Source organism: Mesocricetus auratus, unplaced genomic scaffold (assembly GCF_017639785.1).
Source record: "Mesocricetus auratus isolate SY011 unplaced genomic scaffold, BCM_Maur_2.0 Super-Scaffold_6730, whole genome shotgun sequence".
NCBI classification, from domain to species: Eukaryota; Metazoa; Chordata; class Mammalia; order Rodentia; family Cricetidae; genus Mesocricetus; species Mesocricetus auratus.
This window is the reverse complement of record NW_024429184.1, coordinates 78,439,409-78,456,858: the sequence shown is the minus strand read 5'-3', so window position 1 is coordinate 78,456,858 and position 17,450 is coordinate 78,439,409. Positions and strand designations below refer to the sequence as shown.

Sequence of the window (17,450 nt, the reverse complement as noted above, 5' to 3'; positions counted from 1 at the left end):
AACTTTGCTGTCCCCAGAGGTGACACTAGTGTCAGTGTGGCTCGTTCTTTTCTCAGCTTGATTTCCCCCAGGATGTTAACTTACTTAGTGCAAGTTTCCATGAACCCCAGGAAGACAGCGGCTGGCAGCACCAGCCTGAATTCTTACTGCTGGGTAGTCTCAGGGAAGGAGGAAAGATCAAGTCCCTGGGGAGAAAGGCTCAGACCATCCCAGCACGTGGCAGGGAGCTCCCCGATGGGCAAGAGTCCTGACAAGGGCAGGCAGTCAAATTTTGGATGCCAACCAGAAGCACACTGTCCTCCCCTGTCCTTTTCCCATGGCTGTCATGTGTCATCTGTTTATTTATTCTATATGCACAAGGGTCATCTCAGGCAAGCATTTGTACTCCCGCATGCAGGCTCCATCCCTGGGCTGGATCACATGTCACGCCTCCTCACATTGTCACATGTCATGCTTCCTCACATGCCATGCCTTCACTCACATTCTTCCCTCTGCCTGGGGACACACCTCCATCCTCCCCTCTGCTCCTTGTATCACAGCTGTCTTCCAAGGCCACGCTCCAGGGCTCCCTTCCTCGGGAGGCTCCCGTGATTGGTCCACACAGCTATTCATCCCTTCCTTCAGTAAATATTTACTGACATGGTGGGGGTGGGAAGGAGGGGCTTGAAGAGATGCCTCAGCACTCAAGAGGCCAGGTCAGTTTCCAGCACCTCCTTGGTGGCTCACAGCCATCTGTAACTACTGGATCCAGCACCCTTTTCTAGCATCCCTGGGCACTGCACACACATTGTGCATAGACATACATGCAGACAAAATACCATGAACATAAAATAATAAAATTTAAAAATATGTTTACTGAGGGCCCGCCATGTGCCAGGCACTGCTCTTGGCAGTTGGAAATTTGTTAATGAGCACCTGCCCTTGTGGAGGCTGCTCTCACTTAGGAAGGGAGAAGAGGGGTACGATAAGCAATAATGGATACATGAAATGATAGTAGAATGTTAAAGATGCTGAGAACAAGGGGAAATAACAGTGAGGCGAGGCAGACTGGAGGTGTTGTGGACCAGGCTATCCCTTTAATTACGGCACTGGCAGAGGCCTTCCTAAGAAGGCAAAAACGCAGAAGGAGATGAGGAGTGAGTGGACACGTTCAGAGAGAGAGGGAGCTTGGCAGAGCTCTATGCGGGAGTTAGCAGGTCAGAGCCTGGAGACGGAAAGAGAGCAGGCACTAGGAGCTGAGACAGAAGACGTGCAAACAACAGCTCTTCTAATCCAGAGGCACCTTTGCTACTACGTTATGGCATCATTGCATTGTCTTAGGGATGCTCAGTGCTGAGCTAGATCCCTGGGGCTAGAAAGCGAATTCTAGTCCCCCATCTGGTACTTCTGACACTTGGCATCCCTTATAGAAGCTTGGTGGAGAGGTGCCAGTGCAGTCACACTGGGGACAGCAAGGCAGGGACTACTGTGAGTCTGAGGGAAATGGGGCAGAGCTGTGTGCTCTCTGGGGCCCTTCTTTGGAGTGTGCTTCCTGTAGCCAGGCCTGCTCTGCCCCTTTCCCCTCATCTTCTGGGGATGTGGTTTCTATGTTGTATTTTAGTTTGGCTCAGCCGCTGTGAGAATCAGACCCCAGCATCTATCTCTTGAGAACTCACCCCAACCTCCTGTGTCCTTCTCTATGGCTGCCACATTTCCATACCGGCCAGCCAAGAGGTTGCCCACTGCAGGCCCCTGTCACCAGTTCTGATGACAGTGCCTTGGTGTCAGCAAGGCTAACCTGCCTCCTACACCCAGAACAGTGGCCTAAGGTCAACAAAAAGTCCCCAAGGGGGAGGGACTGGCTGTTGGCAGGTGGCTGCTTCCTGCTGCTGACCCTCTCCCACCTCCTCCCTGCAGCCTACGAGATTGTCATAGAAACTGGCAACGGAGGCGAAACCAGAGAGAACGTCTGGCTCATCTTGGAGGGCAGGAAGAACAGATCCAAGGAGTTCCTTGTGGAAAATTCTTCCAGACAGCGGGCCTTTCGGAAGTAAGAAGAAGGATGATTGATGGAATGGGGGTGGGGAGGGTAACCCAGGGACCCCAATAATATCCCTCACTGAGTGATGGACCTAACCAGAAAGAACCTACTGTGTGCCAGACCTGTAATTCCCTGGAAATTATTAGCCCACATCCCAACCCAGAGCTCTCCCTCTGCTTCTCCCGGGAGGCCTCAGATGCTCATGTCATCTCTGTTCCTCCACTTTCCCTGCTCAACCTCCCTTGTCAGAGCCCATCCGAGCCGCCATATGAAACAGGGTGGCATACAAGCAACTGAAACCTCTTTCCCGTGTTCTTGAGGCTGCCGGTAGATTTGGTATCTGGTGGCACTTGCCTCCTGGTTCACAGGTGGGGGTCCTCTCACTGTGTCCTGGTGCAACAGAAGAGAGTGCAGGAGCTCCCTGGGGTTTGTTTCATAAGATTCCATTCACAGAATCCCCACCTTCACCACTTCACCACCTTCCAAGGGCGCAGCTCCAAATTCCATCACCCAGGGTTAGATTTCAACACACTAACTTGGCAGGACAGCCCACTCTGTTTACCTCAACCTTTTATTCATATCCCCCTTCCGTGAGGACAGAGTCTGTGCTCCTCAAACTGGTACCAGCAGACTGCCCACACCCTGCCTTCTCATTACCATGTCCTCAGGGGTTCAAATTCCATCCAAGTAGATCCCCCAGTGCTTGACTTCTCTTGTCATAAGATTTTTCAAAGATAGATCCTTAGTTGAGAGCTCTTCCTTCTCCTCCCTCTGCAGCTCCACATCCCAGTCTTCAGCCTCCTCCAAGTCCCAGCCTGCTTAGTGATTGACATTTACATGCGGGAACCAGGCAGCTGGCAGGGTTTTCTCATCGTCATTGTCTTGATTAAAAACTAGCCTGGCAGGGCGATGGTGATGCATGCCTTTAATCCCAGCACTACAAAGACAGAGGCAGGCAGATCTCTGTGAGTTTGAGGCCAGCCTGGTCTACTGAGTGAGTTCCAGGACAGTCAGGACTATTACACAGAGAAACCTTGTCAATAAAAAGAAAAGAAAACCAGAAACAACAACAACAACAACAACAACAACAAACAAAAAACCACCTAGCCTAAATCCTGAATCCCTCACGTAATGCCAGGCTGGATGTGCCATTACATGTTCCTTCCGTACCGTCCTGGAATACAGTAGGCTTTTCACTAAGTGTTTGCCTGCATCATTAGGCATAGGCAGCTCATTGATCACATCTTGGTTTTCTGCAGGGGGACTACAGACACATTCGAGTTTGACAGCATCTTCTTGGGAGACATTGCCTCCCTCTGCGTGGGTCACCTGGCCAGGGAGGACCGATTCATCCCCAAGAGAGAGCTAGTCTGGCATGTCAAGACAATCACCATCACTGAGATGGAGTATGGAAATGTGTATGTACAGAGCTGAGCCTGGGGTACAGTGGGAACTTCAACCACACATAGGCAAGAGGGCAATGTGTGGGAAGGTGTGTTCTTCAAGACCAAGGTTACCCTGTTCATGAATATAATAAACCCAAAAGACAGGACGGGAAGAAGCAGCTGCTATGTGCTAAAGCTGTGGTTCTCAGCCTTCCTAATGCTGTGACCATTTAGTGCGGTTCCTCATGGTGTGGTGACCCCCAACTATAAAATTATTTTTGTTGCTACTTCATAACTGTAATTTTGCAATTTGTTATTATGTAAATATCTGTGTTTTCTGATGGTCTTAGGTGACCCTTTTGAAATTGTCAGTTGACCCCCAAAAGAGTTGAGACCCACAGGTTGAAAACCACTCTGCTAGAGGTATCTGAACTATATGAATCTACCACCAGAGACAGGAGACTAGATTAAGTGACCTTGGGTGTCTCCTGCCTTTCAATCCAGGGAGATTTCCTTACAAAAACATGAAGGAAGGCACACAGAAGTAGATAGTGGAGCCTTTTCTCCTTCTCTCCCTCCCTCCCTTCCCTCCTTCTATAATGACACAGAAATGATGTTCCTGTGCGAGTGGCTTAGGAGGCCTCCATGAGGACGTCTTTTATGGCAAGAATAGGTCACCCAGGCATTCAATAGCACACCTGCTTTCCAGGTGCCTATGATTTTGCATTTCTGCCATCAGGGTCTGGAGACTTGACTATTTCTGAGAGAGTAAGAGCCTTAGATATCTAGGAAGCACAGTCACAACTATCAGTTGGTAAAGCTAAAACTACTTGGGACTATTACAGTAAGCCAGGAAAGGCCCCAAGGCAGTATTTCTCAACCTGTGGGGCTTGATCCTTTTGGGAGTTGAAGTGTCCTTTCACAGAGGTCACCTAACACCACTGGAAAACACAGATATTTATATTATGATTCTTAACAATAGAAAAATAGTTATGATGTAGCAACAAAAGTCATTTTATGGGTGGGGGTCACCACACCATGAGGAACTGTATTAAAGGGTCACAGCATTAGGAAGGCTGAGAACCACTGCTCTAAGCCACTGAAAGGCCTGGGAGAGGTTGAGAAGAAGCCAGGAAGCCTAGTGGGCAGAGCCAGTGCCAAGGCCTACCTGGTGGGATAAGACACGAGTTACATGGCCCACAAGCTGGCATGCACTGGCTGCTTGTAGGCCATCTCACCTAGGGCCACTGCTGGTCTTGCTCCCACCATGTTGCTTCCAGGAACTGTCCCTGCTCATTTCACACGGTGAAGCCCCTCCTTTCCCTAGGAAGGGGGTCACTGCCCACAAAGAAGCGACAGCCAGGTATCTCCAACTCCTATGACTCAAGTGTCTTCAGAAGCAGGATCTTAGCATCTTGTTTCAGTGAATGAAGAAGAACAATGCCAATAGCTTCTATTGTTTAGGGGTTAAGGGACCCCGCTGACCAACACTTAGCATTAGTCCACTGTATGGGGTAACCTTAATTCTCTCTCTCTCTCTCTCTCTCTCTCTCTCTCTCTCTCTCTCTGCATGTATGTATGTATGTATATATATGTACAGTGTGCTTTTTATACTGGGGATAGAACCTAGAGCCGTGCACAAGATACATTTATCACAGACCTTGGCATTCTTATTCATCATTAATACCTTCAAGGTTCCAGTGGAAGGACACATGGAGAGGCTGTTATCTATTTTAAAAAAACAAAATCATACTCTGTTTTATCTGAATAATTTATCCAATATATAATCACTGTAAAATTCAAGTAAGACCAAAGAGTGGGTAAAAGATGAACTTTTCCCTAGGTCCTACCCATTAGGGGCAGCCATCAGGGGCACTTTGAGGACCTCACACTCCTGATACTTTCCTGATCCCTGTGGAAACAGTGTCCACAGAGGAGTGACTATGCCACACCCGAGTTTTAAGCCAGACTGTTTTCAGCCTTAGTCTTACAGCCCCTCCCCCGAATCCATCCAGCATCTTGACCCCACTGGCTTTGAGTCCCACATCTTGGGTGGCGTTTCCAGTTCTGTTAGGAAACATGTCCTTGTATCTGTACCGGAGAATTTTTTAGCCATTTAAAATAATGGTCTAAATGTGTACCAGATGACTTGGAGCAGCTCCCAGGAAGTATTATCAAGTGAGGAAACCAAGACACAGGAAAACGCATTTTGTACGGTGCCACGCAGAAAGGAGAACACTGCCATCCCCATATGTCTGTGTGTACGTGGGTCTGTCAGAAGGGGTGGAAGGGAGGAAGTCTGGCAGGCTGCAACCTCGGCTGTCATGTGGGTTATCTAAGGTAAGAGCGGGGTGCTGAGGTAGGAACCAGAGAGAAAGGAGGCGTAGCCAAACAGAGAGGAAGGGAGAGACCACACTTGGAAACCCATGTATGTGACCATACAATTTGTGCATTTACATCCAATCATGAATATTGATGAATCTAATCCAAAAAACCCTCACATTTTAAAAGAATTTTAAACTGAACAATGAATGTGCATCTCTTTGAAGATATTCTGGTATGTAAAATATCCAAATACATCAAGTGACAAATCTGTGGAGGAGAGCTCTCAAAACAGAACAAAAATTTTCTGTGAGGTATGATCATTTTTTACCTTCAAAATTTCTTTTTCCCTTTCTTTCCAATTAAAATGTTTGTACTGGCATCAAGGGCCTGAGAGGTGGCTCAGCAGGTGAAAGGGCTTGTCGCCGAGCCTGCTAACCTTAGTTTGTCCCTGGTAGAAAGAGAGTGCTTACTCTTACGCATTGTCCTCTGACCTTCACAGCAGCGTATGCCAGGTGCTTGCCCACATTCAAACACATAGCTACAAAATAAATGAACAGATGTAAAAGAGTACTTAATTCTTCATTAGCATCTACTCACAGCACAGTATCGGGTTCTGTAAGGTCAGTTTCTTTCAAGTATACCATGGAGTTTTACCATATCTACTCTCTTCCCCTTCTCCCTGTACCCCCTTTCTGTTTGTCTCCTGCCGTCCCAATCTTCCTTCCACATCATATACAGGCATAACTGTTTAAGTATCTATTTTATTAAAAACTAGGATCTCTAAAGGAAAGGAAATGTGATTTTTAGTAGTTTGAAGTTTGGCTTATTTTCCCAATATAATGATTTCTAGTTGTATCTATTTTTCAGAAAATGACATCCTTTCCTTTCCTTCATGGCTCAATAAAACTCTGTCATGTGTGCATGCCATGTTCTTCCTTCCATTCATGTCAACAGGCACCGAGGCTGGTTTTATTACATTGCTCCTGGGCACAGTGCTGCATGAGCATGGGTGTGGCTCCTGTGAGCAGTGCTGCAATGAGTATGGGTGTGGCTCCTGTGAGCAGTGCTGCAATGAGTATGGGTGTGGCTCCTGTGAGCAGTGCTGCAGTGAGCATGGGTGTGGCTCCTGTGAGCAGTGCTCAGTCAGCATGGGCGTGGCTCCTGTGAGCAGTGCTCAGTGAGCATGGGTGTGAAGTGCTGACTTGACATTTACACCCAGGAGGAGCAATGCCTGGGTCGTATGACAATTCTATTTTAGTTTTTGAGAAATCCTGCATTAACCTTCATAGAAACTGTCCAGTTTTACATCCCACCACAGTGTAGAAGCATCCCCTTTCCCTCCCTCTCACCGGCTTTTGCACTATTTGTTTTCTTTGCATACGCTATTTGGTATCTTGGTTAAAATAAAGAAATTAGGTGTCTATAGCTGTGAGTTTAAATCTAGGTCTTTTAATCTTTCCCACTATGTTTTTCCCCCTGTGGATACTGAGCTACTTTTGTTACTGTGGCTCTGAACTATAGCTTGGAAGTGGTTGGGAGTGTACCTCCAGCATCATCCATTTGGAAGTGGTTGGGAATGTACCTCCAGCATCATCCATTTGGAAGTGGTTGGGAGTGTCTGTTTCTAGTAAATAATGACTCAGAAGTTTGATGGGGATTGCAAATGAATCTACATCCATTTTCACTAAACTAATTCTGCTGATCCATTCTTCCCTTGCCTTCACTTTCTTTTGGTTTTTTAAAGTTTTCATTGTAGAGGTCTTCAGCTGATTTTCATTTATTGTGCTAGTTTGCTGACAGTGTTTATTGATTCTGGGTATTCTGCTACAATCTTACAATGTCACATCATCTGCAGGTATGAATAGTTTGGCTTCTTTCTGTCTTACATGTCTGTGTCCCTTTTATTTTTTTTTCTTGTCTCAGTGCTATAGCTAAGACTTCAAAGACTGTATTGAATAAGCATTGATAAAGTTGGCACCCTTGTCTCATTCCTGATTTTAGTGGGAATGTCTTGAGTTTTTTCCCTATTTAGTGCAACGTTAGATACAAGTTTGTCATAGATGATCATCATTACATTGTCCTATTCTTAGTTTCTTCTGGGATTTTATCATGAAGGGAAGTTGGCATTTGTGAGAAAATCTTTTCTGCAATCATTGTGTGACTTCTATCCTTGAATCTATGATGTGATGGAGTAGATTTATCGGTTTATGATGTTGAATTATCTTCACATTCCTGGATGATCTTTCTGGTGTATGATTGAATACAGTTTACAAGTAATTATTCTATGTTCATCAAGGAGATTGGCCTCTCTCTCTCTCTCTCTCTCTCTCTCTCTCTCTCTCTGTGTGTGTGTGTGTGTGTGTGTGTGTGTGTGTGTGTGTGTGTGCCCTTACCTGTTTTTAATTTCAGTGTAATCCTACCGTCCTATAGTGGGCTTTGGTAGCATCCTCCTTTCTGGTTTGTGACATACAATAAAGAAAATCTGGTTTTTCTTTGTGTCAGGTGGAATTTACCAGTGAATCCATCTGGGCCCAGCCTTGAGAAACTTCATAATCATGTTTTAATCTCATTGCCTGCTGTACATATATTTACATTGTTTGTGTCATCTAGGTTTAATGTTTGCACATATGTATACATAGAAATTTACGTAGTCTGTGTTTTCATTTTTTAATACTCTGGGAGAGGGAGAGGGAGACAATTAGAGGGCAATTTGTGGAGGTTGGTTCTCACCTACAAGGTGAGTTCCAGATATTGAACTCAGGTTGTCAAGCCTGTTAGCAGGCACCCTTATCATCTAGCTATCTTAGAGGCTCAAATATAAGTTCTCCAAGTATGTCTTAATGATCTTCTGAATTTCATTGGTATCTGTTGTGATATCTCCCTTTTGCTCTCTAATTTTAGTGATGTGGGTCTTCTCTTCCAGTAGTTTGGTTTCTCAATCTTGTTTATCTTTATGAAGAACCAACTCTTTGTTGATTCTTTGTATTATTCTTTTGGTTTTCATTTCTTTCTGCCTTATCTTTATTATTTCTTTTCATCTACTGATTTAGGTTTGACGTGATCTGATGTTTCCAGGCCTTAAAGTGTACCATTAAGCTCTCTATTTGAGACCTCTCTGAATTTTTAAATGTAAGCATTTGTAGATATAAACATCCTGACCCTGCTTTTATCATGTGCCACAGGTTCCAGTAGGTTGTGCTTTTATTTTTACTTGATACTAGGAATTTTGAAATTACTCTCTTGATCTCCTGAATGGGTCATTTATCATTCAGTAGTATGCTCAATCTTCATGAGTGATGTTCTATCATTTCTCTTGCTGTTGATTTTATTTTGTCGCAATAAGATAGGATATAATGGAGGAGAGTGGGGGAGGGGATAGGGTAGAATTTGAAGTGAGAAACTGGAAGGAAAAAGTGTTGCAACTAAATTATATTCTCAAAATTAAAAAGATGGAAGAAATTAGTTAAACTTTCTTGTATTTTTAAGATTTGTTTAGTGTTCTCAAATGTCATCTATTTTAGGGAAAGTTACATGGGCTTCTGAGAAAAAATATGTTCTGCAATGTTTGGGTGGAATATTCTGTAGATGTCTGTTAAGTCCATTTGATATTCAGTGGCATTTAGCTGTGATATTTCTTTGGTGTTTTTTGCTAATTTGGTTTTGTCTGTCAGATAGCCTGCTTATTGGTGAGAGTGGGGCACTATTATTGTGTTGCGGTCAGGCTGTACCTTTACATCAATTGGTGTTTGTTTTATAAAGTTAATTGGTCAATATTCACTGCATATAGGTTTACAATTGCAATATCCTTTCAGTAGACTGTTCCTTAATCAATATGAAGTAGCCTTCTTTGTCTCTTCTAATTAATTTTGGTTTGATGCCTATTTTGCTAGCTATTAGTTTTACTACACCTGCTTGTTTCCTAATTCCATTTGTGTGGAGTATCATTTCCCATTATTTCACACTAAAGCTGTGCTCATATATTCCAGTGAGGTGGGTTTCTTGTAGACAGTAAACAGATGGGCTTTTTTTTTTTTAAAATTCAATCTAATAGCCTGTGTCTTTTGATTAGAAGATAGAGATCATTAATATCGGTAGTTATTATTGACTACTGTCATTTTGCTATTTTGTAATGTTTGGTGCTTCCCTTCTCCTGCTTATATGCTATTCTAGTGTAGTTTATTCTTTCCTGTGATCTCATGGATATTTTTTTCACTACAGTAGATAGATTCTTTCAAATATCCTTAGTAGTGCTGGTTTAGTGCTCATGAACTCCTTTAGCTTGTTTTAGCATGTAAAGTTTTTATTTTTCTTTAAATGAGGGATGATTTTGCTGAATGTAGTAATCAGAGTCAGTAGTTATTGTCTTTCAGCACTCAAATATACTGTCCCATCCTCTCCTGGGTTTTAGAATTTCTGTTGAGAAATCTGCTGTTACACCAATGGAGGTGCCTTTATATGTTACTTGGTGCTTCTCAAAGCTTTCAATTCATCTCCATTGTCTTAATGTTTCATTTAATGTTTCATGTGGGGAATTTCTTTTCTGGTCCTTTATGCCTGGCATTCTCAATGGCTCTTGCGTCTAGTTGGTCATCACTTTCTCTAGGTTTAAGCAGATTTCTGCTATGCTTTTATTGACTATGATCACTATGTCTTTAGCTTGAACTCCATCTTCTGTGTTTATGTCTTCTATGGCATCGCATAGGTCTCGGGTGTTCCATTGTGCTTTCTTATTGTTTTATCATTGCAATTGCCTGAATGTTTTAATTTATTTTATATTCAGGCCCTGATATTCTGTCTTTCACTTAATATATTCTATTGGTGAGTCTCTCCACTAAGGGTTTTTCCCTCATGGAGTCTCTCATTTCCATTCTCCCCTCTCCATTTTTAATAGTATTTTTCTCTATTGAATTTCCCTTTAATATCCTGCATTAACGTCTTTATTTTATTCAGCAGTTTGTGTGTGTGTTCTCTTTATGATTATTATGAGATTTATTTGTGTACTCTTTGATTTTGTGCAACATTCTTATAACCATTTTTAATTATTACCTAGGATTACATCTCATCTGCACTCATTGTAGTCCATTATGGTGGAATTAATGATTTTCGGGAGTTGCATTGCTTGATTTTTTACATATATTTCTTGTGTCTCTGCATTGGGTTTTGTACATTGGGTTGAAGGTTGGGTGCCTTTTATCTTACTTTTAATCATGCATATTTGTTCAGTCTATTTATTTGGAATGTTCAGGTAGTGTTAGGTTGTGGGAAAGTCAAGATGTCATTTATCCTCACTGGCCTGGATGTGAGGCTAAACCACAGTCTGCGTGCTTGCATTCCAGCTTTGCTCCAAGAGTACAATCCTGTCTTCATAGTGACTGCAGGTGATACATAGACCTAGGAAAACATGGCAGTAGTCAGGTAAAAGCAATCACCCTTCAATGTAAACAACTGAAGGGGATAAGAGACAGAATATGTCATGTCCTAAGATATTAGATACTTTGGGTGGGGAGGGAGTAAAGACACAGAGTAGTGCTAGAAATTAGTATTGAGAGCAACAGAGAAAATACAAGAGGAGGTGAATAGAAAAAATGGATAAAGGCAGCTCCAAGTGACTATGGAATCAAAAGGAAACGTGGTAAGGAATGCAGTCAGAGCTGGGCGATAGCTGTCAGTAAGGGCTTGCCACTCAAGGATAAGGACCTGAGTTTGATTCCCGAGACCCACAGAAAAGCCTGGCTTGGTGCCACACACTTGTAATCTCAGTGCTGAGAAAGCAGAGACAGACAGGTCTCTGAGGTTCATTGACCAATCAACCTCGTCTAATCAGTGAGAGGCCCTGACTCAAAAAGAGACCCTACTCAGGTACTCAGGTAGGTAGCATCTGAAGAATTGTATATAAGATTGCCTATGGCCTCTCCATGTGTGTGTGCCAACATGTGTGTGAACACACACACACACCAGAGAGAGAGAGAGAGAGAGAGAGAGAGAGAGAGAGAGAGAGAAAGAGAGAGAGATGCAATTAACAGCCTAAAATAATCCCAACACTTGAGAAACCGAGGCAAGGAGACTCCCAATCATACACTAGCCTGTGCAACCTGTCCCTTACAGGACTTGGGTGCTGATTCTGCCAGTGTGAGGACTCTCTAGAGTTTTCCCAGAGGAAGGACATTGGTGCTACTCATTTCAGGGGTGGATCATAGTCATAGGACCTGCCTGTGTGTCTTCTGGTGTGCCTAGATCATGGGTGATGTAGCCACCTCTGTGGTCTCTCACTTAGGCAGATGCTTGGCACAGGTGCTGGGCCTGTCTTGTGTGTGTTCTCACGGGGTGGGTGCTGATATAAACCCTCCCTCTGGAAGGTTCTTCTGGAGGCAGCAGGTGCAGGTCCTGCCTCTGTGCAGGCTATCACAGGGTGAAGGGCAAGGGCTGGTCCTGTTTCTGTGTCCAGTGGAGACTATAGCTCAGACTGAATTGCCCCTTTGCCCAATACTGCAATTTCCAGTCACAGTTTCTCCCTCTTTCTGATCTAGAGGTACTCTGCCAACAATGGTTCCGTCTAGCCCTGGACACTTGCTGGGGGCTCCCCGTGTGAGCTGACCCAGCAGGGATCTCCTACAGTGGGCTCCTTGCCACTGCTGTGGAGAGCCTTGTAGGATGACTGCTCTCCAAACATCCCAGTGTCTTCACCTCTGGGCACACTTTTCCATTGTTTCATTCCTGAAGTCATTAGCAAGCACCAGGACTGCTTATTTCAAAACTTGCTAAATTATTAGTGTTATGGGAACGTTTCCTGGGGAGATGAGCCAACAGCTATTCACTCCAGATAGGAGGCCAATGCAGAACAAAGAAAGGATTCCATCCATGTCTAGACTGGTAAACCAGTGAGTTTAATTGGGGTTACCTAAAGGCATATAGGAAAGTAATAAGCAACTAAACAACTGAAGAAAAACTTTCTCCCTCAGGAACGGATAGCCTCACTGTTCTCAGAGAGGGGCATTAGAGAGGGGCAGGGCTTCACAATACCCTCCTGCTCAGAACCATTAACTGCCTATAAATTCTCAAGGAGGGACAGGACCTTATTAGCATGACCCACATCTGGGGATGGTTAACTACCTATAAATGCTCATGTGTCCCTCTCCCGCTCCATGATGGAATGATAGTGGGCTCCATCTTATGCTAGTCTCCTGTGGGTGGAAAATCACAGCTGCTGAGAGTTCAACAGGAGCCAGAAGACAGCATGCTACAACAACTTGGATTGGGAAGAACCCGTAGCAATTTCTTATTCCAAACCTAGGGAGCAAGAAGCATAGAGACAAGTTAGCAGACTCCTGATATCTATCCTGAAAGGATGGTGATTTTTTTTATCATAGCAGAGCAAACAGGGAGATACTAGGGGATGGGGTAGGGAAAGACAGGACCAACAGGTTTGGGTTATGGATTTTGTGTGGAATACGAGGAACAAGGAAAGAATTAGAAGAAACAAGGAACAACTAGAAGGAAGGGTTGTCCAGCCTCGCTCGGTATCGTGGGTGGCGTCTCCTGAGCTGAATCCTGTCTTCTCTTTAATGCTCTGCCAGGTACTTCTTTAACTGTGACTGCCTCATCCCGCTCAAGAGGAAGAGGAAGTACTTCAAGGTATTTGAGGTTACTAAGACGACAGAGAGCTTCGCCAGTAAAATCCAGAGCCTGGTACCAGTCAAGTACGAGATCATCGTGACAACAGGCTACGAACCAGGGGCGGGCACGGATGCCAACATCTTTGTGACCATCTTTGGAGCTAATGGGGACACGGGCAAAAGGGAACTGAAACAGAAGATGCGCAACCTCTTCGAGCGGGGCAGCACTGACCGCTTCTTCCTGGAGACGCTAGAGCTGGGAGAGCTGCGCAAGGTCCGGCTGGAGCATGACGGCAGCGGCTATTACTCAGGCTGGCTGGTGGAGAAGGTGGAGGTCACCAACACTAGCACTGGCGTGGCCACCATCTTCAACTGTGGCAGGTGGCTAGACAAGTCTCGGGGGGATGGACTCACCTGGCGAGACCTCTTCCCATCTGTCTAAGATGCTCTGGCCACACCTTTTACTCTGTGTTCATCAACCATCACCCAAGACCTCCTGGGGGTGGGGCTACGGCCGCAGACCTGAGATCTCGTACTCACATCAGAAGCTGCTCCTTGCAAGTGACTCTTTGTGGCATTAGCCACCTTCTGCATCTCTCAACCGTACAGGAATTATATTCATGACATGGCATAATCTGTGACTGTGCAAAATAGTTTTTTTTTTAATTTTCTTTCTTTTTAATAGCATTGGTACTCAGGCCGGGGCTTGCGGCTGGATGTGGATGGAAAATCGGAGCTTCACTCAGGGGAGACAAGTGGAGAAGAAGAGGTTGTCAAGACGTGTATTTTAAGCAAAAACTAATTAACACTTTTTCCCCAAAAAAGCTGGGCTAATTAAATTATTACCAACCACACCCCACAGAGAGCTCATCTGAGCATCTGTGTGCTAAGAAATTTATCTGTTTTCCCCAGTTTCAACAAACCCAGAGGCAAATGCAGAAAAACATCAGGAGGAAGTGTTGGGAGCCCTATGAGCTGGTGAAAAGTAGATAATTCCTCCACTTAACAGAGACCAAGAGAATAGGTGCTCTCAGATCCTGACACCTTGATCCTCCTCACCCCACCCCCACCCCTGTATGCTTGTCTGTCTGTCTGTCTGCCAGCCTGCCCCCTGTTCTGGTCCTCTCAGAGCCCCTACCATAACACGGAGAGGATCCTCAGCTCAGAGTCCACACCACCTCTCTGCCACGCCCCTCTGACGTGTGCTCCGTGGTGGTCTCACTGTGGGATGTGGCATCTACTATCGCTAGGGCTTTCATTCTGTTGTTGATATGTTGTATAGCTGTTGGCTTGCTGCTCTTGGGATAAGGCAGGCCTGGCTCCACCATGTACCATACACGGTCAAGTTTCTTGATATCTTCCATGTACCCTGTTTGCTTTGTGTTCCTTAGAGGGCTTGTCAGGATCTGAAGAAGCCATTACTGAAAACTCCCAATGAAACTATTGATACTTCTGTTCATTTGGGTGTACGCTTGCCCACAGGGCCCCTCCCCCACCCGTCTACCCACCCATTCCCCAGGCTCCTAAGACTTGGACCACCTCTAGCTTGGGAAAGACATTTACAGCTCCAAGCCCAGGGTACTTCTCTCCATCATTTCCTCACATCTGTCTCCCCTCCTGTGCCCCTCTAGGCTCCCCTCTCTGGTATAAGTTTCCTTGCTGCCCATCCACCCCTCCATTTCACCAGGCCCTGTGTTTTATGCTCTTTGTCTCAACTCGAGGTCTTTATTCACTGCCAGGAAATCTTTCCATTATCTCTCCCTCAAGATAAATCTGGGAGACCTCATATGCCCACATCTATGAATGGTATGTTGGAGGTGGGTGCCTCTCTAATGGGACCATGAGTCCTCAAGATGGACCAGAAGGTCTACTTTATCTTTGTGACCCCAGAATTATAATAAGGCCCAGGTATTGGAAGATTAGTGTATGGAGAGCAGGAAAGAAAGAAGGAAGGATAAGTGGATGAATAATGCTTGCTTTTCTAAGTGAGTTGGTGGTAGATGGAGGAGATGGAAGATGGATGGATGGATGGACAGTGAATGGGTGGATGGAGGAATAAATAGTTGAGTAGATTGTTGGGTGGCTAGATTATGAGTAGATGGTTAGGTGATTGGATGTGCTGTTGAGAGGGTAAAGGGATATATATATATATATATGAACAGCTGAATTAATTTCAGAGCTTACAATACCCTCTCTGCTGAGATTCATGTTGGCTCAAGCTCTGGGGGTGCCCAATCTCATCATTTCTTGCCAAAATTCTTTCAAGAGCAAAATGTTCTTGATCTTGATCCTTTCCAGTTCTCCATAAGCCCTTCCGACAGTTTGGGTCATTTCTCCAAACACCTACTGCGTAATCTTCTTTCAATAATGGAATTCCCAAGTACTAAAAATTGTACAGATTGAAAATTGTTCTTGGGATATGTATATTATACATTAACTGACAGTTTCCACAAGCTTACCTCTGCAGTGTATGAAAGAAAAGATTGTTCAGGGGAATCCCATGGTAAGCCCTTTGTCTCGGGGGAACTCAGGTGTATTTCTGGGGTTGTAGAAGGTGAATGCCAGAAGTCCTGGTTCAGTTTTGAGCTATTCATTTCTTGAAAGCTTATAGAAGAGTTTATTGAGCTTCCAGTTTCAGAGGGTGGGTCCATGACCATCATGGTGGGGAGCATGGCAGCAGGCAGGCAGGTATGGTGCTGGAGCAATAGCCAGGAGCTTGCATGTTGAGATAACAACCACAAAGTAGAGAGAGAGCTAACTGGGTGAAGGCAGAGTTTAAATGAGTCCACCAGACCCAAGATAACTGATAAATATGAATTTATTAGGGAAGCACAGATAAGAGTAAGTAACTGCCGAGGTCTTCCTGCTCCAGAAGATTCAGTCTCTGCCTTTCCAATGCTCTCCGCAACCCAAGAGAGCATGAGCCAGCCCCTCCTCTACCTTATAATTGGTCACATCTGTGCCTGAAACCATGCCCAAAGGATGTAGCCACCACCACAAGTTCACTGGCAAGGCAAGATGCCACTACAACTGGGAATTGTGTAGGCTTTTGAAACCTCAAAGCCCACCCCCAGTGGCATGCCTCCTCCAACAAGGCCATACTCCTAATCCTTCCCAAACAGTTCCATCAACTGGGAACCAAGAATATGTATGAGGCTATCTATGAAGGCCATTCTCATTCAAGCCACCACGCCAGGCAATGCTAGGGAAAGAGTGGCAAGCAATAAAAACTCTGACCTCCTGGTACTTAAAGTCTATGAATTAGGACACAAATAAATCTTACTGTATGTCGGATGAATATTTATAATAAATAAAATAGAGAAAAATGTAATTGGGATATAAGGCCACATTAACTCAAGTGGTGGGAAGGTGACATGGAGAAAATAAATCCTTATAAGAGAGGCAACAAGTCATGTCTACATCAGAGGGAACGGTCCTCTAGACAAAGGGGGCGCCAAGGATGAATTCTGAAAGTGGGAGAAAGTTAAGGTGCCCAGATGATGAAGGCAGTTAAGGAGCTTTAAGGAGCCAAGTGTTTAACAAGGTCAGCAGTGACAAGTCCCAGAGGACTTCCCGAGCACTTGCAGGTCCCTGGCACAAGCTGGACAGCAAGAGAATGCTACTGGAGCTCACAGGCAGAGGACGGCACCATTCAACTTACATGTTGACAGTACCAGACTGCTGTGCTGCACTGTCAGCAGTAGGGAAGCCTGATGAGAGACCATGAGAGTCACCTCAGCAAGTGAGGAGAGTGACTGTAACAAGAACAGAGCAGGGAGAGTAGTCCACAATGACCTGGTTGTTCCCTCCCTGGAAGGCAGAGCCACACACTGTCCTGAACAGCTGAACATGAAATGTGAGATTCAAGGAGATGCTGATGAAGGCAAAAATGTTTTAACTGTGCGTATGAAAGAATGGAGTCCATGGTGGTTCATTTGTTGGAAATAAAGATAATGATGATAGTCAACGCAATAGGGAATACAATATTTATTTACCAGAGAGAGAGAATCACATAAGCTGGGAATCAGAAGCGTGGCCTGCTTTCAAAAGAGGAGGTCCTTTTTCCTTTCGATTCTTTTTATCTCTACCTGTGCTAATATACTTGTC

The 17,450-nt window shown here is 44.8% G+C and overlaps 1 protein-coding gene across 1 annotated transcript in view; it reads left to right on the top strand.

Moving 5' to 3' along the window:
• Loxhd1 (lipoxygenase homology PLAT domains 1) overlaps positions 1 to 14,336 on the top strand; it is a 143,220-nt gene extending 128,884 nt beyond the window's left edge. Inside the window, exons 39-41 of the mRNA XM_040741564.1 lie at positions 1,897 to 2,029; positions 3,280 to 3,438; positions 13,305 to 14,336. Coding sequence (XP_040597498.1) covers positions 1,897 to 2,029; positions 3,280 to 3,438; positions 13,305 to 13,785 — 773 coding nt within the window. The 3' untranslated portion in view covers positions 13,786 to 14,336. The remainder of the gene's footprint in view (positions 1 to 1,896; positions 2,030 to 3,279; positions 3,439 to 13,304) is intronic.
• The last annotated feature ends 3,114 nt before the right edge of the window (positions 14,337 to 17,450 follow it).